General features: G+C 47.8%; 1 protein-coding gene and 1 long non-coding RNA gene across 8 annotated transcripts; both read left to right on the top strand.

Moving 5' to 3' along the window:
- On the top strand, positions 1-25992 carry LOC147021324 (transformer-2 protein homolog beta-like). 7 transcript variants are annotated; one of them, XM_085891160.1, is made up of 9 exons: positions 1-137; positions 7609-7707; positions 11911-11987; positions 12093-12243; positions 12651-12866; positions 24154-24269; positions 24800-24967; positions 25349-25410; positions 25643-25992. In XM_085891160.1, the coding sequence occupies exons 1-9, from the start codon at positions 108-110 to the stop codon at positions 25651-25653; spliced, it is 930 nt and encodes a 309-aa protein (XP_085747286.1). In that variant the 5' UTR covers positions 1-107; the 3' UTR covers positions 25654-25992. The 7 variants fall into 7 exon arrangements, with proteins under 7 accessions (XP_085747286.1, XP_085747287.1, XP_085747288.1 ...); XM_085891161.1 differs by having other exon boundaries at positions 5-137; positions 12678-12866; XM_085891162.1 differs by having other exon boundaries at positions 26-137; positions 7636-7707.
- On the top strand, positions 7714-11164 carry LOC147021325 (uncharacterized). The gene is made up of 2 exons (XR_015060752.1): positions 7714-9520; positions 9643-11164. It is a non-coding gene; the product is annotated as an uncharacterized LOC147021325 (long non-coding RNA).
- Positions 25993-26773: the final 781 nt, after the last annotated feature.

The raw sequence follows: 26773 nt of genomic DNA, 5'->3' as shown, positions 1-26773 counted from the left end.
AACAACCGAAAGTGTAACGAGGTAAAATAGTCATTTAATGAGACGGTCACGTGGGAATTTTTCCTCATTCTGTTCTGTCGCGTCGGCATTTTGTTTTTGCCGCCACGATGAGCGACACCGATGAGCAAGCGCCAACTGTAAGTTGCAAAGACCGAGAATGATCTTGTTACATGATTATCATTACTTTCGGTGTTGGTTTTATGTGAGGGAATAATGATCTTAAACAGCCGTATAGTACTTGGCAGGTAAACTCGTAGTTGAGAGGCTTGTCTATACTAACACTACTAGGCCTTATACTTACAGATGGCGCTCTTCCAATTTCCTTTCTTCATTGTTCTCTCATTGTCCGTCACTTTATGTCGCTTCAGAGATTTTTATTTTGTTTTTTTTTTGTGATAACCCTTGTTTTTATTTTCTCTCTCTTGGCCTTGTTACATTTGCTAATGCCCGTGAGTATTTCGCCGGAATGGTGCTGCTATTTTACCGGTAAAGTCGTTTCATTGATTAATGCAGTTATAACGCTGCTGGAACTAGCGATTGCATTGTGTTTGTTTCATTGGTATATCGATAACTCCAACTTTAATAGCCATCATGTTTATACGTTCGTTTTCTTTCTTTCTGTTTTTTTTTTTTGTTCCCAGTAGTGACTTCACTGGATTGGCATATGCAATTGCTTGACCGGTAAAATAGCGACAACACGAATGTTACCCAAACCGGCTACATACACACTTAAATGTGTAATACCCTTCAGTCAAACTACCTTCCCGCTCCCATTTTCCACCATTTTGGTTATTTTCTCACCATATTACCTCAGATTCTTCCTCCTCACCAACCACCACACTCCATGCACCCTCATTTTTGCTTTCTCCTCTCTCCCATTTTTGCCGCTTTCCCCCAACCCTCCTCCCCCTTTCCCCCAACCCTCCTCCCCCTTTCCCCCAACCCTCCTCCCCCTTTCCCCCAACCCTCCTCCCCCTTTCCCCCAACCCTCCTCCCCCTTTCCCCCAACCCTCCTCCCCTTTCCCCCAACCCTCCTCCCCTTTCCCCCAACCCTCCTCCCCCTTTCCCCCAACCCTCCTCCCCTTTCCCCCAACCCTCCTCCCCCTTTCCCTCTCCTCCTCCTCCCCCTTTCCCCTCCCCTCCTCCCCCTTTCCCCTCCCCTCCTCCCCCTTTCCCTTCCCTCCTCCCCCTTTCCCCTCCCCTCCTCCCCTTTCTCCTCCCCTCCTCCCCCTTTCCCCTCCCCTCCTCCCCCTTTCCCCTCCCCTCCTCCCCCTTTCCCCTCCCCTCCTCCCCCTTTCCCCTCCCCTCCTCCCCCTTTCCCCTCCCCTCCTTCCCCTTTCCCCTCCCCTCCTCCCCTCCTCCCCCTTTCCCCTCCCCTCCTCCCCTTTCCCCTCCCCTCCTTCCCCTTTCCCCTCCCCTCCTCCCCTTTCCCCTCCCCTCCACACCCCTTTCCCCTCCCCTCCACACCCCTTTCCCCCTCCCCTCCACACCCCTTTCCCCTCCCCTCCACACCCCTTCCCCTCCCCTCCTCACCCCTTTCCCCTCCCCTCCTCACCCCTTTCCCTCCCCTCCTCACCCCTTTCCCTCCCCTCCTCACCCCTTTCCCCTCCTCTCCCCTCCTCACCCCTTTCCCCTCCTCTCCCCTCCTCACCCCTTTCCCCTCCTCTCCCCTCCTCACCCCTTTCCCCTCCTCTCCCCTCCTCACCCCTTTCCCCTCCTCTCCCCTCCTCACCCCTTTCCCCTCCTCTCCCCTCCTCACCCCTTTCCCCTCCTCTCCCCTCCTCACCCCTTTCCCCTCCTCTCCCCTCCTCACCCCTTTCCCCTCCTCTCCCCTCCTCACCCCTTTCCCCTCCTCTCCCCTCCTCACCCCTTTCCCCTCCTCTCCCCTCCTCACCCCTTTCCCCTCCTCTCCCCTCCTCACCCCTTTCCCCTCCTCTCCCCTCCTCACCCCTTTCCCCTCCTCTCCCCTCCTCACCCCTTTCCCCTCCTCTCCCCTCCTCACCCCTTTCCCCTCCTCTCCCCTCCTCACCCCTTTCCCCTCCTCTCCCCTCCTCACCCCTTTCCCTCCTCTCCCCTCCTCACCCCTTTCCCCTCCTCTCCCCTCCTCACCCCTTTCCCCTCCTCTCCCCTCCTCACCCCTTTCCCCTCCTCTCCCCTCCTCACCCCTTTCCCCTCCTCTCCCCTCCTCACCCCTTTCCCCTCCTCTCCCCTCCTCACCCCTTTCCCCTCCTCTCCCCTCCTCACCCCTTTCCCCTCCTCTCCCCTCCTCACCCCTTTCCCCTCCTCTCCCCTCCTCTCCCCTCCTCTCCCCTCCTCTCCCCTCCTCACCCCTCTCCCCTCCTCTCCCCTCCTCTCCCCTCCTCTCCCCTCCTCTCCCCTCCTCACCCCTTTCCCCTCCTCTCCCCTCCTCACCCTTTCCCCTCCTCTCCCCTCCTCACCCCTTTCCCCTCCTCTCCCCTCCTCACCCCTTTCCCCTCCTCTCCCCTCCTCACCCCTTTCCCCTCCTCTCCCCTCCTCTCCCCTCCTCACCCCTTTCCCCTCCTCTCCCCTCCTCACCCCTTTCCCCTCCTCTCCCCTCCTCTCCCCTCCTCACCCCTTTCCCCTCCTCTCCCCTCCTCTCCCCTCCTCTCCCTCCTCACCCCTTTCCCCTCCTCTCCCCTCCTCACCCCTTTCCCTCCTCTCCCTCCTCACCCCTTTCCCCTCCTCACCCCTTTCCCCTCCTCTCCCCTCCTCTCCCCTCCTCTCCCTCCCCTCCTCTCCCCTCCCTCCTCTCCCCTCCCCTCCTCTCCCCTCCCCTCCTCACCCCTTTCCCTCCCCCTCTCCCCTATCCTCCTCCCCTTTCCCCTCCCTGCCTCCCCCTCTCCCCTACCCTCTGCCCCTTTCCTCCCCCTTTCCCCCTCCCCTCCTCCCCTTTCCCCCTCCCCTCCTCCCCTTTCCTTCCCCTCCTCCCCTTTCCCCTCCCCTCTTCCCCTTTCCCTCCCCTCCTCCCCCTTTTCCCTCCCCTCCTCACCCCTTTCCCCTCCTCTCCCCTCCTCACCCCTTTCCCCTCCTCTCCCCTCCTCACCCCTTTCCCCTCCTCTCCCCTCCCTCACCCCTTTCCCCTCCTCTCACCCCTTTCCTCTCCTCTCCCCTCCTCTCCCCTCCCCTCCTCTCCCCTCCCCTCCCCTCCTCTCCCTCCCCTCCTCTCCCCTCCCTCCTCTCCTCTCCCCTCCCTCCCCTCCTCTCCCTCTCCTCCTCTCCCCTCCCCTCCTCTCCCCTCCCCTCCTCACCCCTTTCCCCTCCCTCCTCTCCCCTATCCTCCTCCCCTTTCCTCCCCCTCTCCCCTATCCTCCTCCCCTTTCCCCTCCCTGCCTCCCCCTCTCCCCTCCCCTCTGCCCCTCTCCTCCCCTTTCCCCTCCCCTCCTCCCCTTTCCCCTCCCCTCCCCCCTTTCCCCACCCCCTCCCCTCCCCCTTTCCCCTCCCCTCCTCCCCCTTTCCCCTCCCCTCCTCCCCCTTTCCCCTCCCCTCCTCCCCCTTTTCCCTCCCCTCCTCCCCCCTTTTCCCTCCCCTCCTCCCCCTTTCTCCTCCCCTCCTCCCCCCTTTCTCCTCCCCTCCTCCCCCCTTTCTCCTCCCCTCCCCTCCCCCTTTCTCCTCCCCTCCTCCCCCCTTTCTCCTCCCCTCCTCTCCCCTTTCCCCTCCCCTTTCCCCCTTTCCTCTCCCCCTCTCCCCCTTTCCTCTCCCCTCTCCCCCCTTTCCTCTCCCCTCTCCCCCTTTCCTCTCCCCTCTCCCCCTTTCCTCTCCCCTCTCCCCCCTTTCCTCTCCCCTCTCCCCCCTTTCCTCTCCCCTCTCCCCCCTTTCCTCTCACCTCTCCCCCCCTTTCCTCTCCCCTCTCCCCCCTTTCCTCTCCCCTCTCCCCCCTTTCCTCTCCCCTCTCCCCCCTTTCCTCTCCCCTCTCCCCCCTTTCCTCTCCCCTCTCCCCCCTTTCCTCTCCCCTCTCCCCCTTTCCTCTCCCCTCTCCCCCCTTTCCTCTCCCCTCTCCCCCCTTTCCCTCTCCCCTCTCCCCCCTTTCCTCTCCCCTCTCCCCCCTTTCCTCTCCCCTCTCCCCCCCTTTCCTCTCCCCTCTCCCCCCTTTCCTCTCCCCTCTCCCCCCTTTCCTCTCCCCTCTCCCCCCTTTCCTCTCCCCTCTCCCCCCCTTTCCTCTCCCCTCTCCCCCCTTTCCTCTCCCCTCTCCCCCCTTTCCTCTCCCCTCTCCCCCCTTTCCTCTCCCCTCTCCCCTTTCCTCTCCCCTCTCCCCCCTTTTCCTCTCCCCTCTCCCCCCTTTCCTCTCCCCTCTCCCCCCTTTCCTCTCCCCTATCCCCCCCTTTCCTCTCCCCTCTCCCCCCTTCCCTTCCCCTCTCCTCCCCTTTCCCTTCCCTCCCCCTCTCCTCCCCTTTCCTTTCCCTCCCCTCTCTCCCTCCCCTTTCCTCTCCCCTCCCCCTTTCCTCTCCCCTCTCCCCCTTTCCTCTCCCCTCTCCCCCTTTCCTCTCCCCTCTCCCCCCTTTCCTCTCCCCTCTCCCCCTTTCCTCTCCCCTCTCCCCCCCTTTCCTCTCCCCTCTCCCCCCTTTCCTCTCCCCTCTCCCCCCCTTTCCTCTCCCCTCTCCCCCTTTCCTCTCCCCTCTCCCCCCTTTCCTCTCCCCTCTCCCCCTTTCCTCTCCCCTCTCCCCCCTTTCCTCTCTCCCCTCTCCCCCCCTTTCCTCTCCCCTCTCCCCCCTTTCCCTTCCCTTCCCCTCTCCTCCCCTTTCCCTTCCCTCCCCCTCTCCTCCCCTTTCCTTTCCCTCCCCCTCTCCTCCCCTTCCTCTCCCCTCTCCCCCCCTTTCCTCTCCCCTCTCCCCCCTTTCCCTTCCCTTCCCCTCTCCTCCCCTTTCCCTTCCCTCCCCCTCTCCTCCCCCCTTTCCCTTCCCTCCCCCTCTCCTTCCCCTCTCCTCCCCTTCCCTTCCCTTCCCCCTTTCCCCAACCCTCCTACCCCTTTCCCCAACCCTCCTCCCCCTTTCCCTTCCCTTCCTCCTCTCCTTTCCCCAACCCTCCTACCCCCTTTCCCCAACCCTCCTTCCCTTTCCAACCCTCCTACCCCCTTTCCCCAACCCTCCTACCCCTTTCCCCAACCCTCCTCCCCTTTCCCTTCCCTTCCCCAACCCTCCTACCCCCTTTCCCCAACCCTCCTCCCCTTTCCCCAACCCTCCTTCCCTTCCCTTTCCCCAACCCTCCTACCTCCCCTTTCCCCAACCCTCCTACCCCCTTTCCCCAACCCTCCTACCCCCCTTTCCCCAACCCTCCTACCCCCTTTCCCAACCCTCTCCCTTTCCCAACCCTCCTCCCCTTTCCTTCCCTTCCCCAACCCTCCTCCCCTTTCCCTTCCCTTCCCCTCTCCCTCCCCTTTCCCCAACCCTCCTCCCACCTCATTTCCCCAACCATCCTCCCCCCTTTCCCAACCATCCTCCCCCCTTTCCCCAACCCTCCTACCCCCCTTTCCCCAACCCTCCTACCCCCCTTTCCCCAACCCTCCTACCCCCCTTTCCCCAACCCTCCTACCCCCTTTCCCCAACCCTCCTACCCCCTTTCCCAACCCTCCTACCCCCTTTCCCCAACCCTCCTACCCCCCTTTCCCCAACCCTCCTACCCCCTTTCCCCAACCCTCCTACCCCCTTTCCCCAACCCTCCTACCCCCTTTCCCCAACCCTCCTACCCCCCTTTCCCCAACCCTCCTACCCCCTTTCCCCAACCCTCCTACCCCCTTTCCCCAACCCTCCTACCCCCCTTTCCCCAACCCTCCTACCCCCTTTCCCCAACCCTCCTACCCCCCTTTCCCCAACCCTCCTACCCCCTTTCCCCAACCCTCCTACCCCCTTTCCCCAACCCTCCTACCCCCCTTTCCCCAACCCTCCTACCCCCTTTCCCCAACCCTCCTACCCCCTTTCCCCAACCCTCCTACCCCCTTTCCCCAACCCTCCTACCCCCTTTCCCCAACCCTCCTACCCCCCTTTCCCCAACCCTCCTACCCCCTTTCCCCAACCCTCCTACCCCTTTCCCCAACCCTCCTACCCCCTTTCCCCAACCCTCCTACCCCCCTTTCCCCAACCCTCCTACCCCCCTTTCCCCAACCCTCCTACCCCCTTTCCCCAACCCTCCTACCCCCTTTCCCCAACCCTCCTACCCCCTTTCCCCAACCCTCCTACCCCCTTTCCCCAACCCTCCTACCCCCTTTCCCCAACCCTCCTACCCCCTTTCCCCAACCCTCCTACCCCCTTTCCCCAACCCTCCTACCCCCTTTTCCCAACCCTCCTACCCCCCTTTTCCCAACCCTCCTACCCCCTTTTCCCAACCCTCCTACCCCCCTTTCCCCAACCCTCCTACCCCCCTTTCCCCAATCCTCGCTCCTTTTCCCCCACTCTCTCCCCCTCGCTTGTTCTCTTTCGCCACTCCAACTCTCCCTTCTGGTCTTTCTAACCTATCAATCCTGCACATCGTTGTCTGCCCAGACCCCTCCCCTATGATATTGTTCCAGATCTGGGGTTCAGGGCTTGGCCTATAGTCAGAATGTGCCGATTGGCAGTTCGTGGTTGCTTGACAACCCGCTAGTGCACAGAGTTGGCTGTGCCCGATGGCCTCGGGATCAGGCGTTCGGGAGGGATCCAACTGCTTCCCATGGTGGCAAGGCCTGAACTCCGGATCTGTAACAATATTTACCCTTTCTTGCACACTCATTACATTTTGCAAATTATTTCCTGTTTTTATTTTTATTTTAAAGATTCCTTTTTGATTGTTTTTTATTTTTATTTTTACAGGGTGATGTACTTATTTGGGGGGGGGGGCATTATTTATTTCGTTCCCCCCTCCCCCTATTCTGCAAATGATAATTATTTTCTCAGTGCTTTCCCATTTCGATTATTAAAAAAATGATTTGCATGATGAATCATGCTGCTTTGCCTGGTTTCACAGTAAAAAGTGACTCAAATGTACATTTTATTTTCCCCAGAAAGTAATTCGGCATGAAGACAGTTTTCAAGAAATGAGGAAGATAGTCAAGATATATCGAATTGTATTGTCAATGGAAGTGTTTTCAAGCTGGGGTGGAAGGCGAAGACAGAACTAGCCAAGATGTGGGAAATTTTGAAGAGAATTTAAACGGTTGGGCACTAAATTGAAGAGAAAATGCATGGAGTGGGAGCTCCATCAAGATAGAAGAGAAATTGCAAGATATTCGTAGAAAATGTCAAGCATGAAGTATCAAGTTGGGAAAACGTGAGCCTTTTGTTTAAATGAAAGCAGCACTGCCTGCGGCGTTAACCTCTATAGTACCAGCTTTGTCTGCGAGTGGGTGTCGGTGTGGAAGATGTACTTAAGTTCCTTTTTTTTTGTTGTTTTCCTTTTCCTTTTTTTATTTTTTTATTTTTTGTTTCTTCTGTCGCATTGAGTTCACCACCCGAGTCTCCCCCACCAGATTGATGTACTCTGCAGTGATCACCAAGATTTAATTACAACGGATACTCGCTCAGCTCTTTGCATTTTCATTTTTGTGCAATTGTATACCATAATGATTCGAAGAAGCCCTCTGGGTAATGTATTCAAACCAATAAGTCTGATTCTTGCAAGATGGAACACGAAGCCTGTGATTCACAGGCGGCTTCGACTACATCTCCTAATGCTGAGCCTGCAGCAGACAATGGGAAAAAAGCAGAAGAGGAAGGCCAGGTATTTGTGTTTTTTGTTTTTCTTTAGATTTAATTAAAAAAAAAATTTCTGGTTGATGCACCTGTTGTCCTCCTGTGTGTATGGAATGTGCCCTTAAATGTACTTTATCTTGCACACTGGCTTTGGATGACACTCCTTGAGTGAGATTTACTTGCATTTGCCAAGTGCCATGTAGGCAGAAGTTTTTGAAGAAAAATAGACATTAGGGTAACTACTGCACACATGATCCTCTCTTCATGTGTCCATGCACGCCACAGACCGCATAGCAAGAGGCAGCGTATCATGAGCATACTGCCAAAACAATGTGCAAACCACGTGCCATTCCCCAATGGACACTTTGTTTTGACCTTCTCCATACATGAACCACTTTACCCCAAACGCTTCAACCACTTTACCCCAAACGCTTCAACCACTTTACCCCAAACGCTTCAACCACTTTGCCCCAAACGCTTCAACCACTTTGCCCCAAACGCTTCAACCACTTTACCCCAAACGCTTCAACCACTTTACCCCAAATGCTTCAAAATTCCACAACCACAGTCAGCACCCCAGACACTCACCACTGTCGTTTGAGGATACCGGGGAACCAAGGATGCTTCCGACCATGGTGGATACTTGTGTTTGGAACATATTGCCATGTATCTCTAAGCGCAAGTATGCGCTGGAATCTGTTCAACGTCGTCTGAACATCCCTGGCGCTCTGGTCATTTATGACCTCTATTTCATACTTCGCGCACTTTCATGGCCAGAAAGCACGCTCAGAAACCAGCACCCCATGCTTATCTGGAAGCTCCATTGCATGGCCGAGTTCGGTGGCAAATGAGGCCATTTTTGGCTTTGGAGCCTTGTAGGGGTGGTGTTTCTTCTTGGGAAAGCGTCCGTGCACCAATGGGAGCGCTGGGTAACGCCTAACGATCATCCTCATCCGACTTTAGGCTCCTTCCTTGCCAGACGTCTATAAAACACCCTGCAGTGTCACTGAGAAAAAGAGTTGAAAAGTGGTTGAGAGCCAGAGGTCGTTGCTGCGTGAGGAGAGGAGTAGACGAGTGGGCGGAACGCCAGACCGATCATAGATCATTAGCATTTACATTTATAGACCTTTGCACACGCCATTGTAAGCTTTCCCCTCTCACGTACCATCTGTTATCTTCTGGTTTGTCTGCTGTGGATGCACAAGAGCAAAAAGAGCAACAGTTGCGCACCTCTTCATTTTTCCTTCTCTGCACCTTCTCTGCACCTCCCCACTCGCACCTCAGACACCGCAGTTTTCTTCCCTCCCCCCTCTCTGAAGCGACTGGGTTTGCGCTCGTCCGTCGGCCGTGCCAGGTATTCTGGAGGTTGCAATCACCTGGAGCTGGCTGTATCTTTCTTGTTATTCTAATTTCCTTGGGTGTGTGTTTGATACCACCTGTCATGTAAAGTCGTGTTCGTGTACAGTTAAGAATGTGCATTTTTTTTGTCTCTGATTAGCTCTGCACTGTCCTTTTTGTAATTACTTGCATTTCTTTTCCCGCACCTCACGAATCCTTGCTTTCCTCTGCTGTACATATTTCTTGTAATCAAACCTTTTATTATTGTGCCGCATGGCCTTTCCTCACCATTTTTTTTGGTTTATATTATAAATAAATAAATATGCACAATAATATATTGCTTGTGTTATAAATATACCCAGCTCGTTCTGTCTTTTTCTCCATTGGTCCAGCGTAGTCCGCACACAGGTTAACCGGGAAGTTCTGCCCTATGAATTTGCTCTTATTAGCTGGTGCATACTTCGCAGCTCCACTCGGCTGCACCTGATAAGGAAAGAGTTAACGTAAGTATGCAATGAGGGCACAAAACTCACTTGGTGGGGTCATTCCTCTGGAAACGGTAACAAGTGATGTGGTGTAACCCTGCCAGAATTGGCAGTACCAATCGGTGTTCGTGTTTTCTTAGCAACCCACTGGCGCATGGAGTTTTCTTGTTCTCGGTGACCTCAGGACCAGTTGTTCAGCAGGAACGTGAATGCTTCCCTTCTTGGTTGAACTCGAATCCCAGATCCGTAACAATATCGTATCAACTGTGATGATTGATTCCATGACCTTGCTGATGATTTGAAGGAAGCTGATTCGTCTGTAGTTAAGGGGATCCGTTTTGGCACCTTTTTTATGTAATGCTTTGATGTTCAGATTTCCAAGCAGATGGATGATGATCTTGGGCAAATGGCAGGGCGAAAAGGGTTGAGGGAGGCTGGGAAAGAGCAGCATAGCAGGTGAGCTGATGCCATTCCGGTCAGGAGCAGAGTCAGAGTCGATGGTTGAAACAACTTTCTAAGGTGCAAAAGACAGAGTCCAGGAGCAGTTGGGTGTGACGGAGAATGGCGGATACTGAGAGTGAGGGGTTGGGGACGCAATATCTGGAAGCAAACACAAAATTTAGGTATTCGCCCTCTCACATGCGGAGTGGGCTGTGGTGCCATTTGAAGAGGGAAGGGATGAAAGGGGTGCATGCACCACCAGGTTTTAGAGGGAGACAGTTTTGGAAGTTCATTGAAATGAAGTAGTTCCTCGATCGCAGAATTAGACAGACAGAGAGTGGACCAATTGCTCAACTCTGTTTTGCGCTGCGTGCGCAGGGTAAAAAGTGGTACGTGCTACTTCCTTGCTCGATGCTCAGCATTTAAAATGTTAGAGCATGGACAAACACTGGGGAGGCAATGACAAACCACCAGCCAAGAAACTGCTTCGGCAGCATCAACGCTCCGTGAAGAGTACAGGAAATCAAACATTTTTGGGTGGTCGCTGGACTACCGTTATTCTCAGGTTTTCCATATGTCTGTATGTATGTAATGGACAGCTCTGGAGGGCAGAGGAGTCAACCGATTTTGATGAAACTTGACTGGTAGGTACATACCAGGATCTAGTTGTATGCTTTTGAGCACCGTTGCTATGGACCCCACCGTTGCCGAGCAAAGAGACTGAAAATTTTGGAAAAATCCAAAAAATATTTATATATTTTTTTTTTTTCGAAAATCAAAAATCTGCTTCCGCACTTTTATGCGCACTATAATCAACCTCTGTCAAAAATTTTCAGCCAGATCCGTCAAAAATGTATGACTAGTAAGCAATTATATAGCGACCACCCATGTCGCCTACCCGCTTGTCTTTCCTTTTATTCACCACCATTCCAAATTAGTTTAATCGCAACTTCATTAGCCCCCATTGGACTTGGTCTGAACTGGTGGCTTATGGATTCTGTCTCGCTTTTCATGTTGATGCGTACTTCTGCAACCACATCTCGGACATGTATGAACTGATTTTATTCATATTTGGAACGAATATAACACATAATGGGATACATATTCACATCATTTTGTTTCGCGATGCGATCAAAGGTGGTCGACTGGTGGCAATTTTAGTTGTAAAAAAAAATAAAAATAAAAACACCTGATGTTGAACACGTCCTCAACCATTTCTTTGACATGCATTTACCGATGTTGTTCAAAGATGGCACAATCACCGCACACTATGGCATACACTTGCTCCTAACTTTATTTTGCGATCTGATCAAAGATGGTGGACTGGCGGCCATTTTAGATGTAATAAATATGGGCTTGCCCTTTAACTGTGTTCAGCAAAATAAGAAAAACAACTGGGGGGGGATGACATATTTAAGTGTTGTCTCTCCCCCCCCCCCTCCTGAGAAAGGTGCATCATACCAGAAATCAGTGCTGCTCTACTTTGCTTCTTTATTTATTTTAAGTTTTGACTGATATCTTCAAGCTTTGCTAATTTGGTCATGCTATCTCCAGTGTCTGAGGGTATTTGCCCGACCCTGTCGGCAATAGGCTGACTGGATAATGAAAAGTAGTGTGGCCTTTGAATTGTCTCGTCTTGATTCATGACCTGAACTTGCAAACGGTCACTGTGGTGCTTCACAGGCAGGGCAGGGCATTTCGTCAATGAGTGTTGTCCTTTGGGAGGACATTGCTGTTCTGCTTGCATTCACTGATTGATGTGTGACAGTGCACTCATCAAAGTAAAATCCTGCCCTAAACTTGCAGCACCCTGTGACGGAATGGCAACCCACCAGGAATTCTCGGTCACAAAAATGTTCAACTCATTGTGGCTATAAATAATTATTGTGAGCCTACAAAAATGTGGAGATGTGTTTTTTTTACTTTGAAAAATCCATTATTTCTACATCTGCTATATTTTGTAACAGGGGGAAACTCATTCACGCAGTGGGAGTGAACAGCCAGCCACAAAACGATCGGGCAGTCGTTCACGCTCGCACTCTAGGTATGTTTGATGTGTACTCAGGATCTGTCGTGTTGTATTTTTGAAATCCAGTGTGCAATAACCCGCGTCAACGGTGATTATAACATACAATTTTTTTTCCTCTAGGTCACGATCATATAGACGCTATGGGCGTTCCCACTCCCGCTCACGTCGTCGCCGATCCCGCAGCCGTTCTGGGAGCCTAGAATACCGACACCGACACAGATCTACCAGCCACTCTCCACTCTCCAACCGAAGGCGTCATATAGGCAATCGCGTATGTATATCTGAAGTTCTCACTACTTTTGATATGGTACGTGTATACAAAGTCTGGGAAAAGAACTGTTACTTGTGTGGAGATGAAATTTGTAGAGAGTATTGTTGAAGGTTTGCTCATTCCATTTTCAGAATAATTTTGTAGCAAGCAGGTTGAAGTAAATTCTACCCGTGACAGAGTTGCAGCCTGTCCAGCTGGGGTTTGTTCTCTGCTATAGAAATGTTCATGATTTGTTGTGGGCAAACTGATGCTCTGGTAACTGAATGTGGGTATTGGATGGGAGTAAATTGCTTGGAGGTCTGATGTGACTGTATAAGAATTTTAAATCTGCATTTAGTATTTACCGTTGATAAATAGAAAAAGAGCAAAACATATTTTTGAAACATACTGTGCATGCCTCTTCCCAGCAATGTCATTGTGAAATGCCACCGCAGGCCAACCCAAACCCGAGTGGCTGCCTTGGTGTGTTTGGCCTGAGCCTGTACACATCAGAACGAGATCTGCGTGATGTGTTTTCGAGGTATGGCCCCATCTCTGAGGTTAAGGTGGTATTTGACCAGCAGACGGGCCGCTCGCGTGGCTTTGCCTTTGTCTACTTTGAGACCGACACTGATGCCAAAGAGGTAAGCAGCCGAAAGCATTGGTGTTCAGTTTCTAAGAAATATTGCCTGTTGATGCTTTCAGAGAAACTTGTGTTTGTTAAATTGAAGGTTGAGTAGATGTGATCTGTATAGAACTCTTTACTTTCCATCCTTGTATGCCAGAATGCACTGTTAAGCAGTAAAGGGAATGTATTTTTTTAATTTATGACTGGTGGAATGGGGGGGGGGGGGTATGCTCACATGGAACTCAAAGTTTTGATGTGTTTGAGTGAGGGCCCTTCACAAATTTCTACATATTTCTCCAGTGGTTTATTTTTCTGTATATATTGTGGTCGCGGGGAGGCCATGTGGAATGCACTGCCTCAGGTTACTCGCCGGACTCACCAGAATCGTAGGCCATCGCAGACATAACTTTGTGACGTGGCGGGTTGCTAATTTACCGCGAACGCCAATAACGCGACGACTTGACTTCGGGTCCTCCGTCTAATCAACCGTTTACCAAAGGGTCATGTGACCCCATGACCGGGGAACACGCTCCCCTCAATACGTATTTGTGCTCACCGGATTACCTTCCGGATCAGGTGCAGCTGAGCGGAACTGCCAAGTATGTATCGGCTGTGAAGCGAATCTTTGGGGAATAATGTCCTGGCTAAGCTGGGGTGTGAGCCATGCTGGACCATTGAAGGAAATCATGAAAACGAGCTGGGAACATTGCTACACAGGGCATTTATTTCCAACCAAAGCGAGGAAAGGTATGTGGCACAGTGAAATGGGATTTATTGGGATGTCCAGAAGGGAAAGCAAGGGATTTGTGGGGTGCGGTGAAAGAAGCAATCTTACAAATGCAGACACAGAGCAGAGTTATCCTGTTTATCTTCTACAATCCTAATTTATGCTAGGACAGGTGCGTGCGCGCGCACACACACGCACACACGCACACACACACGCACACACACACGCACACACACACGCACACACACACACACACACACACACACACACACACACACACACACACACACACACACACACACACACACACACTAACCCGAGGAAGATTAGATATAGCTGAGGGGGAAAGAAAGCAGGTGAGGGTTAACGACCTCTCAGTACCTGTTGCGGTCGGCAGACCAACGCAGCACTGAATGCTTAGGGAGAGGTAGGTGGGAGGAATACTGATTATGTCTAAGGTGTGAGAGTGGGAGGTGTGGTGTAGTTTGACATGGGGGGGGGGTGCAGTGTCATGTAAGACAGTGCGTTCGCTCCTTCGGTTCAGCCCATGAAAGAACAGTTGGGCTTTGCCCGCGTTGATGCTCTTTTATCCGTCCACAGTCGGCGAGGTAGATGGAAAGAAAGATAGAAGAAGATGCGTAAGGAGTCCCTATCCTATCTGTGTAAATGTCTGTACTTGTTGGGGATTGACTAATGGAGTGGCCCCACCTCGTGGAAGTTGTGCGATTATTTTTTTTCTATTATTTTATTTTTAATTCCCCCCCCCCCCGCTTGGTTATGGGGACGCGTTATGGGGGAGCAGCACCTTCCACTCCGTGCCGACCAGCTCGCTGACTGTCTACTTGTCGATCCTGTCCAGCTCCGCGCTCCTTCGGCGGCAGCATCAACAGCCCCAAACACTAAGGCAAGCAGCAGTAGTGACCAGCGAGCAGGGTGAACAGGATGGAATTGTGCAGGCAAGCAGGCTGACTGAACGACCCATGAACAGGCTGATTGGAAGAGTGACTGACCCAAAAAGAGAGAGAACCAACTGGGGCATTCCATGTCAAGTGTACACACCCTCCCTACACTAATACCTCATTTTCTCCCCATATGTTTGTCATTTATTCACTTGGTTGAAAAAACTCAAAATACCAACTTTTAGACCTGTGGGCCCATTTTAGGGGCTCCCCAAATTTGGGCGCCCCCGGCTGCCCCACAATCTTCCCGAAGCCATATCACAGGTTGTAGTGGTCCGATTTGGCTGATATTGGTATCAAAATGCTCGTAAAAGCGGGATCTTTCGAATCGCGTAAAGTAAAATCACTCAAACAGTAATTCAAGAAGTTATAGTTTGGGGCGCCCTTTGACCTTGGGGCCCCCGCTCCCCAGCCAAACCGATGGTCCCGATTTTTTTTCGTATGAGAATACCCCTTCATATACTCCAACACCTCAGCATAAATGGGATCTCAATGGGTTCAAGTGTGATGATGGTTTTATTGTTCAGGGCCTCGGGTGCTGGACACAATATTTGAACACAAGATTTCCAATACACTATATCGGTATATTGTACATAAATTTTCCACATGCACATGCAGGAACTGGAAGCGATACTCGTATGAGTAAGAGTTTTTCCTCGCACATCGTCAACATTTTTTTGCCAACCAATGTTTTATTTGACAGCTGTGTTTCCTTTTTACTGATTGTGTTGGTTCTACCTGTAGCAATTTTTGGTTCTATGGAAAGAAGTATATCAGAAATGTCTAAAATGCAGTGATCTTCAATGTCAGGAAAAAATAAACTATTTGCGGGCCCGTTTGGATGAAGAAAATTCACTTTCACTTCATGAGTGTCCTGAAAGGCTTCCATGATGCAGGCAAGCCACCATTTTCCATCATAGTGCACTGTGACATAACCTGAGTTTCCCGTTAAAATTGGTGTAAATTTTGAAATAGCTGACTCTATACGGTGTTCCTCGCTCAGGCTGAATTCGCGCACTTGAAGACCAGTTTCAGAAATAGGGATGAAAGCATGAAGTTTTTGAGTTCCAGCTCTGGTTTTGGCCGTTTTTAACCTTTCTTCCAGATTTCGTTCTTCCTCTTCATACGCCTCTTGGATCCCAGAGCCGAACTTCATTTCATTCAAACCATTTTCAGCAAAGGTGAAAAAATCTTTTGGAGAAATAATTTGACTGTCTTAAGGTCTATGCAGGCTCTCACGTGTTGCTTCTCGTTTGACTGTACCTCCCACGCCATCTGAAGGGCCCTTGCCATGACTTGTGGCAAAAAAATGCCATTCTGCGTCAATACCATACTCTGATTTGTGACGACATAGGTTTATGAAGGCTTTGCAATTCTTATATTGGCCAGCGCAACCGTCTGAGAAGTAGTAAAGTTTCTTTACATTTCCAAAGCTAGATTTCAAGTGTTCAATGAGCATTCTTTGGAAGAGGTGGACTGAGACAACGTCGTGAGTATTGCATTCTGATTATAATCGTGAACAAATCGTGGTTTAATTTGCTATCGTCCGATTTGAAATAGTAAACCCAGGGGTTAATTGTCGCTTGAGAGCAGTTCCAATGGAATCCTTGGGCCGCATCCTGTACGACAAACGAATGGTTCTCTGAGAAGTCTCCAATAATGACAAATTCTCCTTCACCGATTTCGTCTTTCTTATTTTTCAGAAACTGAAACTGAGACTGGGCCTTGGCAATGAAGTCGTGTCTCACTAATTTCACCGCGTGTTCACAGAATTGATTAATGAATTCTTCCAAAGGCAAGACCATGGAGCTCAGTTTAGATCTGTCGGTGGATGTCCACCGTTTAAACTGAATTTCATCAATATCCTCTAGTTCCTAAGCACTCAGTAGCTCGGTTTTGAAGTCTTCAATTGATCGGCAACTTTCACAAGTTCTGAAATAACATGCCGGTTGTGCTGGGTTACAAACTATGTGTGCTATCACATGATGATAGCTCGGAAGTTTGGCTATCTGTGGCATTTGGGAACCAAACATCATGAGTTTCACATTTTGATGTATCATACATACACATACACTGTGTGTACCACCTGAACCGGCCAGGACACACTCCGAGGGACAGAGCATGGCGAACTTCGTGAATCCAACTTTCAAGCCAGGGTTCTTCTCTTTGAATTTCTGAAACAGTTCCTTGAGATTGTTTGGTACCAGGAGCTTTTGAATTTTGTCTTTTCCATGTTCATTCCTGACCACCACATAGTCTCTTTTTTCCCGGCATTATTCGGCTGATTTCATCACTTCGGTAAAATTCGGCGATGGTGGATTTCACTTCTTCGTCAGGCAATATTTTACCCTGTTTGGGATTTCGAGACTATAGCATACCATTTTCTTTCTCTAAATTTTTGGCTTGCACAACCATTCTTTTGGAGCAACTGAATTCACTCATCATCCCTCTGATGCTCATATTCCTAGCAAATATTGTCAGTATACGTATTTGCTCTGAACGGCTCGAAACAATGTATTTTTCTTTCAGGCTTTTGATCACCTCTGGCATGCAGTTTTCATCACATTTTGACGCTGTATTTTGTGTTTTCTCTGCAGTGCTTGGTCCAGCAACTAGTTCTAATTTCTTTCGCACAGAATCTTCCACTTCGCTTTTCAGGAACGTACCCTGGGTTCCTTTCCGCCTTTCGTTTGTCGATTGGGCTTTCGCCTATCATCGATAACGACTGGTTCAATAGGTCAATTTCTGCTTCTCGCTCAAAAACGTCCTCGTCCTCATCTGTCGAAATAGATTCTGCAATGCCTTCGATAGTACCTTCTGATAATTTCAAACTGGTCGAAGATGATTCTTCAATGAGTTCTGGTGACAAGTGAGTTTTTTTCTGCACGAAGTACAAAGTCTGTCATCTTTTTTTCACCTTTGAAGAAAATTTCATCAACATATCATTTGACACATTGCGAAGATCTTTTCGTTGTTTCGTTTTATGGCAGCTGAACGGATCACAACAGTATTTTCGGAACTCCTTTCAATCTTCAGTCGCCATGCTTACTGCAAAATATGCAAAAACTGAAATTAGCCCATTTATAACTTAATTCGATGATGGTTATACAAAAAATGGACATTTAAAAATCGATAGGCAGAATAATTTTTCGCAAATGATGCAATATATATATATATATATATATATATATATATATATATATATATATATATATATATATATATATATATATATATATATATATATATATATATATATATATATATATGATAGTCCAGAGATGATGATTGTCAATTTCAGACATAAAGTAGCCTGTCAGCAGGTGACATCATTGGAACGATGACTGCAAACGTCGCCCAATGTTTAATCGAGAATTGGTGATATGTGGACCCCTAACAATAAAACCATCATCACACTTGAACCCCATTGAAATCCCATTTTAATTTATGCTGAGGTGTTGGAGTATATGAAGGGGTATTCTCACACGAAAAAAAAATCGGGATCATCGGTTTGGCTGGGGGGGGGGTGGGGGCCCAAGGTCAAAGGCGCCCTAAACTATAACTTTTTGAATTACTGTTTCGGAGTGATTTTACTTTATGCGATTCGAAAGATCTCGCTTTTACAAGCATTTTAATACCAAGATCATCCAAATCGGACCACTACAACCTGTGATATGGCCACTGGAAGATTGTGGGTCAACCGGGGGGGGGGGCTAAAATGGGCACCGATGGGCCCCCAGGTCTGAAAATTGACACTTTTACCGTGGATACAAACACTTGCACAAAAAGAGTGAAATTTGAGATGATGTGTCAAAATTTTGCTGAAAAATGTGCACACTTGACATGGAACGCCCCAACTCTGCTCTGTCCTTTTTATGGACCTGGACGAAGACCAAGGACCAGATCTCGATGAGCTGCACACAAAATCTCGCTCTATTAGGCCGCAGCGGCAGTCGCCACGCCCCGCCATTCCTTGGAGTTAGAAAATGGCTCGGTCACTCGCCGACCTTGGCACGGTTCCGTGGTCCAGCGGGTTGCTAAGCAACCATGAACGTCGATTAACCTTGTCGACTCTGTTTTCCTGAGGGGGTGACAATTTACCGAGTTTCGTGCCCTCAGCACACACCCTGGTTTCTGCGAGCAATTGAGTGAGTGTACACTGGCGAATGAGTGGAGCCATTCTGTGGGTTACAACTTCCCGTCTGTGCTTGTGCAGTTTCGTACCATTAAAAGGACAACCGAGACATTTTAAATAACCAGCAATTATTTACACACACACACACACACACACACACACACACACACACACACACACACACACACACACACACACACACACACACACACACACACACACACACACACACACACACACACACACACACACACACACACACACACACACACACACACACACACACACACACACACACACTCTTTACACAAAAGACGCATGGCCATCATTCAAAATGGGAGAATGAGAAGAAAAGTACGGAGCGTGCGGTCGACTCCTTCCCTCACCTCACACACCCCAACGGGGCTGTGCCAGTCCAAATATACTGGGGGAGGGGAAAGGATGGGGAAGATGAGCAGTGGAGTGGCGATGGGATGTGCAGATTTTTTTTCTGAGGTGTCCAGAACAAGTTGGCAAGTCCTCTCTCGCATCATGGTTATGCCATGGGCAAGCAGCTCTGTTTCTGCTGTGCTTCTGGGAGCAGCAGCTCTCCATGATCCAAGTTGCGTTTTGGGCTTTCTTCTTGCCCTCCTCCGCACTACAAGCTCTTTCCTTTTCTTCTCGCACTCGGTGCACCTTCCTCTTTTTGTCGTCTTTGTCCGTACACTCCCTGGGCTTCCTCCTCACATGATGGAGTATTGAACGAAGAATTGAAAATAGCAAGGGGGTGGGGTGGAAGACGTTACACCATGGAAACACAAACTAACCTCAACACATGACCTTTCCCCAAAGCATTAGACAAGGGGCAAAGATCGACCAATACATAGACTATTGAACTAACTCGTCCTCGGATTACCTATGTGTCTATATATGCTCTCCCCGGGATACGATTCCAAAACCGTCACAATATAATTGCTTGGAATTGTCACGTGCCAGGCCCCCACCAAAATCTGCAAATGATGCTGGGCTGGAGTCACACACACCGAGTTCATGACCTTGAAGATGGCCCACATAGGCTGAATTTGGGGTTAAGGAAATTAAACTTGGACTTTTAAGGAAGAATTGGCTGCAGTGTGCCATGTTGACCCTCCTCAGCAATCATGGGTCACCCTAAGCCTCACAACAATACAACTACCCAATCAGCCGTGCCGACTTTGACTCAACCAGCTCTGTGGTCATCAAACAGCATGGCCAATCAGGGGTGGCCATGTTGGAGCTTCTTTCTCTTTCCCAGGGCATGAAGGGAAGGGGGTGGATAGAAGTGCTGTGGAATTGATGACGAGACTGTGCGTTTAGCTCTCGTGTGGCTCCTGCCTGATGAGACATCAGAAACGTGACATCCTTAATCTTCTCTGGCCACTAAAGGTTTACAACGCCATCCTCAGCAGCGCACGGACAAACAGGATGACATCCCTATTCACATGCCATTAATAGAGTTTAAAAATCCCAGAACTACACAATGGGTGGAGACCTCAAATATATCTTCACCCACCCTCAAATGTAAAATATTGTAAAGCACACCCAGCCTAGCACTGTTGGATTCGAACAGAGTGATGCCGGAGTTGGCACACTGCAATGTGGCCCTAGCATGGAGCCTTGAATTAAAATTGGAAAGCAATGAAATATAGAAGCATTAGTGGCAGCTCGGGTAACACAAAAATTCTCTATTTGCTTGTGTATGCCCGCTGGTAATTTATTCGCACACGGAGAAGGGATCGATCAATCCCACAACCAACGGAATAAAGTCAAATGATAGTTTTACAAAATGGTTAAAATAAATCGGAGCAGGAAGCGCGTTGAATAGCAAATGAAAGTGAAGAAGCTGCTGTAGATTTTAGAAAAGAAATGACGCTTTTGTTTTTGGTCTCGCCTGTCTTGTAACTCTCCTTATTGACAGATTCATTCTCGGGGTAGTGGAACACATACATACACACATACACACATACACGGAGGAAAACGGTTAGCATAGGGTGGAGCCTGATTCATGTTGCACTGATGAAGCACATGGTTGAGTGACTTGCTTGTTGGTTGTCAACATGGCTTCATGCCCGGTAGATCATGTTATGCATCGTTGCTCTTGGTGGTGGAACAATGGGTTGGGTTATTAGATTAGGAAAAAACCAATAGATGTGCCCTACCTAAATTTCAGAAGAGCATTTTGTAGCGTCCCTCATGAGAGACTCGAAGGTCAGCTGGCAGCCTGGAGAGTAACAGCGAAGATTCTGACTTTCATAACTGCCTTTCTGGCTTACAGGAAACGGTCATTGTGAATGTGATATCTGTTTACAGTGGCACACCACAATGTACTGTGCCGGGGCCAGTGTTATTTGTGACTTTCATTAAATGACCTCACTGGGGAAATACAGGTAGCTGTCCTGATATTTGCTGAGGATACCAAGTTGTACAGAACAGCAAGACACTCTCCAAAATTACCTTAATAGACTGGTGGAATAGTCTGTAAGATGGCAACTACCTTTCAATGACAAAATAAATAAATCTTTGCATTGGTCAGGGAAATGCATGAACTGCATACTAAATGAAGAGTGTTGAACTGCAGGCCATAAGTGAGAATGAGCCTGGTATTACAATCGTAACGAGCAAATTATAAATTCCATCAACAGGTGTCCACAATAGTCAGGAAGGCTTACCTGCTACTCGGTGTTATTAAAATGACATTCGATCAACTGAACAGGGAGCCTCTGCCACTACTCTTCAAGACCTTAATGAGGCCTTGCCCAGAATACAGCAACATGCTATGGTACCTCCACTTTTGAATAGGATGCTGGTCAATAAATATTCAAATATCCAGAGGAGAGCAACAAAGTTGTCTATGGTGCAAGAGATCTCAACAAGAAAGGCTAAAATATCCAACATGCATGTACTATGACTAAGAGGAGGAGGAGGCATGATAACGGTTCCCAAAATTATGCATGGAATCGTGAAAATAGACCCAAACCATTTTTTCCTTTTTGGTCAAATCATCAGCAAGCTAAGGTCATTCGCTCAAGTCCTTCAAAAGTCCACAGAATCAGAAAATCATGTTTGATTTAATTAATAGATATGGCTTCACTTTACACTTGATCATTGCTCTTTTCTTGAATAAATATATTGAGAGGAAGATTTTAATGTTATTTGATTCCCTTTTATGCTTGATTGGCCCCGCCCCTCAAAAAAAAGCACACTCAATTGGCTCCACCCCTCCCATGATGTCATCTCGACCTTCTGCACAATGATTTTGACTATTGTCTTTATCTGGGGATGCTTGATGAGAAAATTATTCATCAAATTCACTTTCTGATGCATTTGAAGTGAGTTGTGTCATAGTCATTATCCATTGCGTGCTGACAATCTTTTCCTCAATTACATCATAGTTTTCTGGAATTTTTTGGGGTGGCACCTGACAGGTTTACCTTTTTAATTGTAATGCCTCAAACAATTATTAGAAAAAAACAAACAAACCACATTCAGTTCTTTTATAACTTAAAAATAAATATCCTGTCGGGCCCCAGTATTCGCAGGGGATACGTTCCTGGAAAATGTAGCGAATAGCGAGTCCATGAATAGCAGGGCTTTGTTTCAATGGAAAAAGGGGGGATAGGTTGCCAGCGGTTCATGATTCACGAGGGAAAAATCAAAAATCGTGAATACAGTCATGCGCCACCTAACAACGGGGATATGTTCTGAGAAATGCGTCGCTAAGCGATATCGTCATTGTGCGAACATCATAGTGTACTTGCACAAACCTAGATGGTATAGCCTACTACACACCTTGGCTAGATGGTGTCGCCTCTTGCTCCTTGGCTACAAACCTGAGCAGCATGTTACTGTACTGAATACTGTCGGCAATTGTAACACACATCCAAGAGAGACAGAAGACGCGTTAGTTTTACCTTTGTGCTGTTCATGACTGCCATGTGTGTTGTTAGCGGCTGCTTACAATCTCCTCTCCCATCGATTATTATAGAAAGGTGAATAAATAGCGTTTGGATTTTGTAAATACATAATCATTGCATCGATGTAATTTACAAATGAAGAAACGAGCACCTATCAATTGTGTGATATATTTTCGGAACAGTTCGAATGTTTTAACAACATAAAAAGCTTCACTAAAAATAAATTTGTGTTTAATTTTGACTGTAACAACAACGATTTATTCGTGGAATTCTTTAATGCAAAGGTAATTTACTTGCTTGAAGGTAAACGTGCAAACATTAGATCAGTTTGAACGCCAATTTTCTTGAATCTCGATTTAACGCGACCCCGCTTTTTTCGCGATGACATTTTATGGACCTCAATGATCACATTATAACGGGGCCACACTGTCGTCGTTTGTTATCATTATGAAGTATTATGTACTGTACATAATTGTATGTGCTATCCTGTACTTTTATATGACTGGCAGCACTACGACATCACTGGGTGATAGGAATTTTTCAGCTCCATTATAATCTTATGGGACCACCGTTGTATATGTGGTCGGTCATTGACCGAAATGTCGTAATGCGGCGCATGACTGTACACGTAAAAAAAACAACAAACAAACTGTGAACACACGAAGCAGAGGACCACGAATGTCAAAGCAGGTTGCATTTTATAAACCGCGAATTTGACAGTTCTCATCAACAACAACAAAAAAATTCTGATTCTGTGAACCTTAAAGGGAAGAATCCACCTGGACGTGAGTAATTTTATGTATTTATTTCTTTCTTTTTAATAACGAGTGGGAGAGGATTTGAACAGTCACAAAATTCAAGATTGTCAAGAAATATTGGTTGGAGGAAAGGTTTTGTACTCTGTCACTCTCACGCAAAGCCTGGTGTTGGCTTAACGGTTAAGGTGGCTGTTTTAAGATCTTAGGGTCTTGAAGTTTAACTCATGTCATGCTGGTAAACACCAGGTGGGTTGACTCAGCCTGCCATCCTCCCGAGGTCGGAAAAATGAGCATCAGCTTAATGGAAGTAGGGGCACTGCATCAGCTTCACAGCCGTGCTTCCATAAAATGATGCAACCAGCAGCCACAGGCTGCATTCGAAACAACAACAAGCACATGAGCATCACAAAACTACATTGTATTAATGAAAGAAGTGACCAGGAACCACAGGACACAACCTTTCAACCCACACGATGACGGGATTATAAAGAAGATTAGAGAAGACAAAAGAAACGAGAAAAAAAATAAAAAGAAGAGAACACACATTTTCAAGCTGACGCATGGAGTTCTTTGACGGTTTATTAAAATGTTTGCCCTAAAGTAACAAATGTTATCACAAATAGAGATTGCAACCTTTAGTGTGCTGAAAACTTGTAGCAACAAATGTGAATTGGCATTTGTATCAGGAAATATTGGTGTGCACTTATAGTTGTTCCTTCTCTTTTGGAAACACCAGGGGCCTGCTTGGTACAACGTTTGAAATTGTGTGGTATGTGCACCATCTGTTTGCAGGCAAAAGATCGGGCCAATGGCATGGAATTGGATGGTAGAAACATCCGTGTGGACTTTTCCATCACCAAGCGTCCGCACACGCCAACACCTGGCGTGTACATGGGTCGTCCTACATAGTATGTATGACTTAAAATTGTAGCTAATCCAGCCACGCTAATTGCTTTGATGGAATTTTTGAAGTCTTGGGGTAGGAGAGTCTGCAATAAATGAAACCAACATGACATCGATTGAAGTATGCTAACCACCTTGGGAAGCAAGAAAACCTTGTATTACGTTTCGGGCATTAACCCTTTGGCAGAACAACTGTTTTGCTCAAACTAAGGGTTAACACCTGAAACGTCAGCTTCTCTTTGTTTCTCCTGTCGGCTAGCATACATTAATCGACATCCTATTGATTTGATATGTTGTTCTATCTGTCTGCCGACTCAGATTCACATTAGTTTTCGCCAGAAAGATTAGCTCTTCTTTCTTGTAGAAAACTCCAGTTTGGAATCTGTGCTAATTTTTTGTTTTGAAGGGTATCCCTGAAGTTGATGTGAATGTTGCTAAATATGATTGAAGGACATTTTACATAAAAGGATCTAATTAAGGGGTTCTGACAAATGAAGGTGTGTGATTATGACATCCATGTACACCATCTTTGCAGCCCAACAGGGTATCGTGAAGCATACCGTGACCCCAACTTCTACGATCGGGGCTGCGAGAGAAGCTACGATCGAGGCTACGAGAGAAACTATGATAGGGGCTACGAAAGGGACTATGACAGGAATTACAACCGTTATGATGACTACAACTACCGCATGGAACGTTACAGGTGAGAGAGTTTTCTTTGCAATACCTTGGGTGGATTTTCTCAGCCAGTTTTTAAACTCTAAACTTGGTGTTTGCTTAACGGTTAAGGTGGCTGGTTTAAGATCTTAGGGTCTTGAGTTTGAGTTCCTGTCGTGCTGTTAAATAACAGCAGATGGGTTGACTCAGCCGAGGTCAGCAAAATGAGTACCAGCTTCTGGAAAGTAGGGAACACTGCATCAGTGGCACAGCTGTGCTCCCAGCAATGATTCAACCAGCAGCCACACGCTGCATAATAAATAATGATTATCTAAATCTCATTTTTATGGCTGTTATTATTTTTATTTACAGTACATTTTACTTTGATTATTTGTGATGTGATGTACTTTGCCATGCATATCAACAGGCGCACACCTTCACCATACTACAGAGGACGTTACAGATCTCGGTCTCGTTCCTATTCTCCTCGTGAGTAATGATGAAAAAAGCACGAGCCAAACTGCTCTCTCAATCTTCAGTTCAATTTAGCATTGCAAATTAAATGTGGTTTTACATCTTGAGGCTTGCTTATAAACTTCTGTAAATGTAATCTGCAATGTTTTTGTTTGTGACACTTGCATTGGTTAAAGCCTTTGTTTGAAGGTGCCATTGCTTGTGTTTTACACAACACAACTTGAGTTTCTTTTCTTGCGCCTTGCAGGTCGTTATTGAAACCTGTCGGGGAGGAGGAGTGCAAATGAACATTTCATCTCTCAGTTTTGTATGTTGTGGATGCCACATTGTCCCATTATCACTTGCCTCTCTGTTAACATCATACCTTGGTGAAATTGTTCTTCCATTGATATTGCATTGCTTTGTTTTTACATTTGTTGTATTTTTTTTTGTAGTTTTGAAATGCCATTTCAGTAGCTTTTTTAGACTTTTGATCATCTATGTACACAGAGGCCTGCCAGTCTCTTGAACACTGGTTTTAACGATAGGAATCATAAAAGTATGATGCCTAATCGTTTTCTTAGATTAACCAGTGGCATGAATAAAGTTGGAATGTTCTCTGTTGTTTTTAATGCCATTACTTGTCTCTCGAGTAATATTGTCACCATGTACACCATAAAAAGGTCGAAAGTTTTAGAACACCCCCATTTTTCCAGTTTTTACTGAAATTTAAGCCGTTTAATGTTTCAATCTACTCTGGAATTAAAGCAGAGAACAAATAAACAATTGCAGATAAAAAATAAATCATGGAATCGTTTTGTTGAACAAATTTTAATCTAAATTTTTGACTCGTCAAAGTAGCCACCTTTTGTAGATATAACAGCCGAACATACTCATGGCATTCTTTCCACAATGGAAATCAAATGTTGTTCGGAAAGTTCTTCCCAACACTGTTGCAGAAGTTCCCACAAATGTGTTTCACTTGTAGGTTGCTTTGCTTTCACCCTTCTCTCTCCAGTTCATCCCAAACCAGCTCGATGGGGTTTAAGTCTGGAGACTGCTGGCCATTCCATGATTTGAAGCCTCCCATCTTTTCTTCTGAGGTAGTTCTGACATAGCCTGGAAGTACGTTTTGGATCGTTATCTTGCTGTAGGATGAACCGCTGACCAACGAGGCACAGACCAGAGGGTATTGCATGGTGCTGCAAAATGTTGTGGTAGCCCTTTTGGTTCAGGGTGCCAGTCATTCTGTGCAAGTCGCCGACTCTAGATCCAGCAAAAGAGCCCCAGATCATCACGCTTCCTCCTCCATGTTTGACAGTTGGTGTCACACATTGAGGAACCATGCTTTCGCCTACTCGACGGCGTACAAAAACCCTGCGTGCTGAACCAAAGATTT

Source organism: Eptatretus burgeri, chromosome 8 (genome assembly GCF_056783735.1).
Source record: "Eptatretus burgeri isolate ZD-2024b chromosome 8, Ebu_testis_v1, whole genome shotgun sequence".
NCBI classification, from domain to species: domain Eukaryota; kingdom Metazoa; phylum Chordata; class Myxini; order Myxiniformes; family Myxinidae; genus Eptatretus; species Eptatretus burgeri.
The sequence above is the reverse complement of the archived record's forward strand: the minus strand, read 5'-3'. Positions and strand labels throughout refer to the sequence as shown.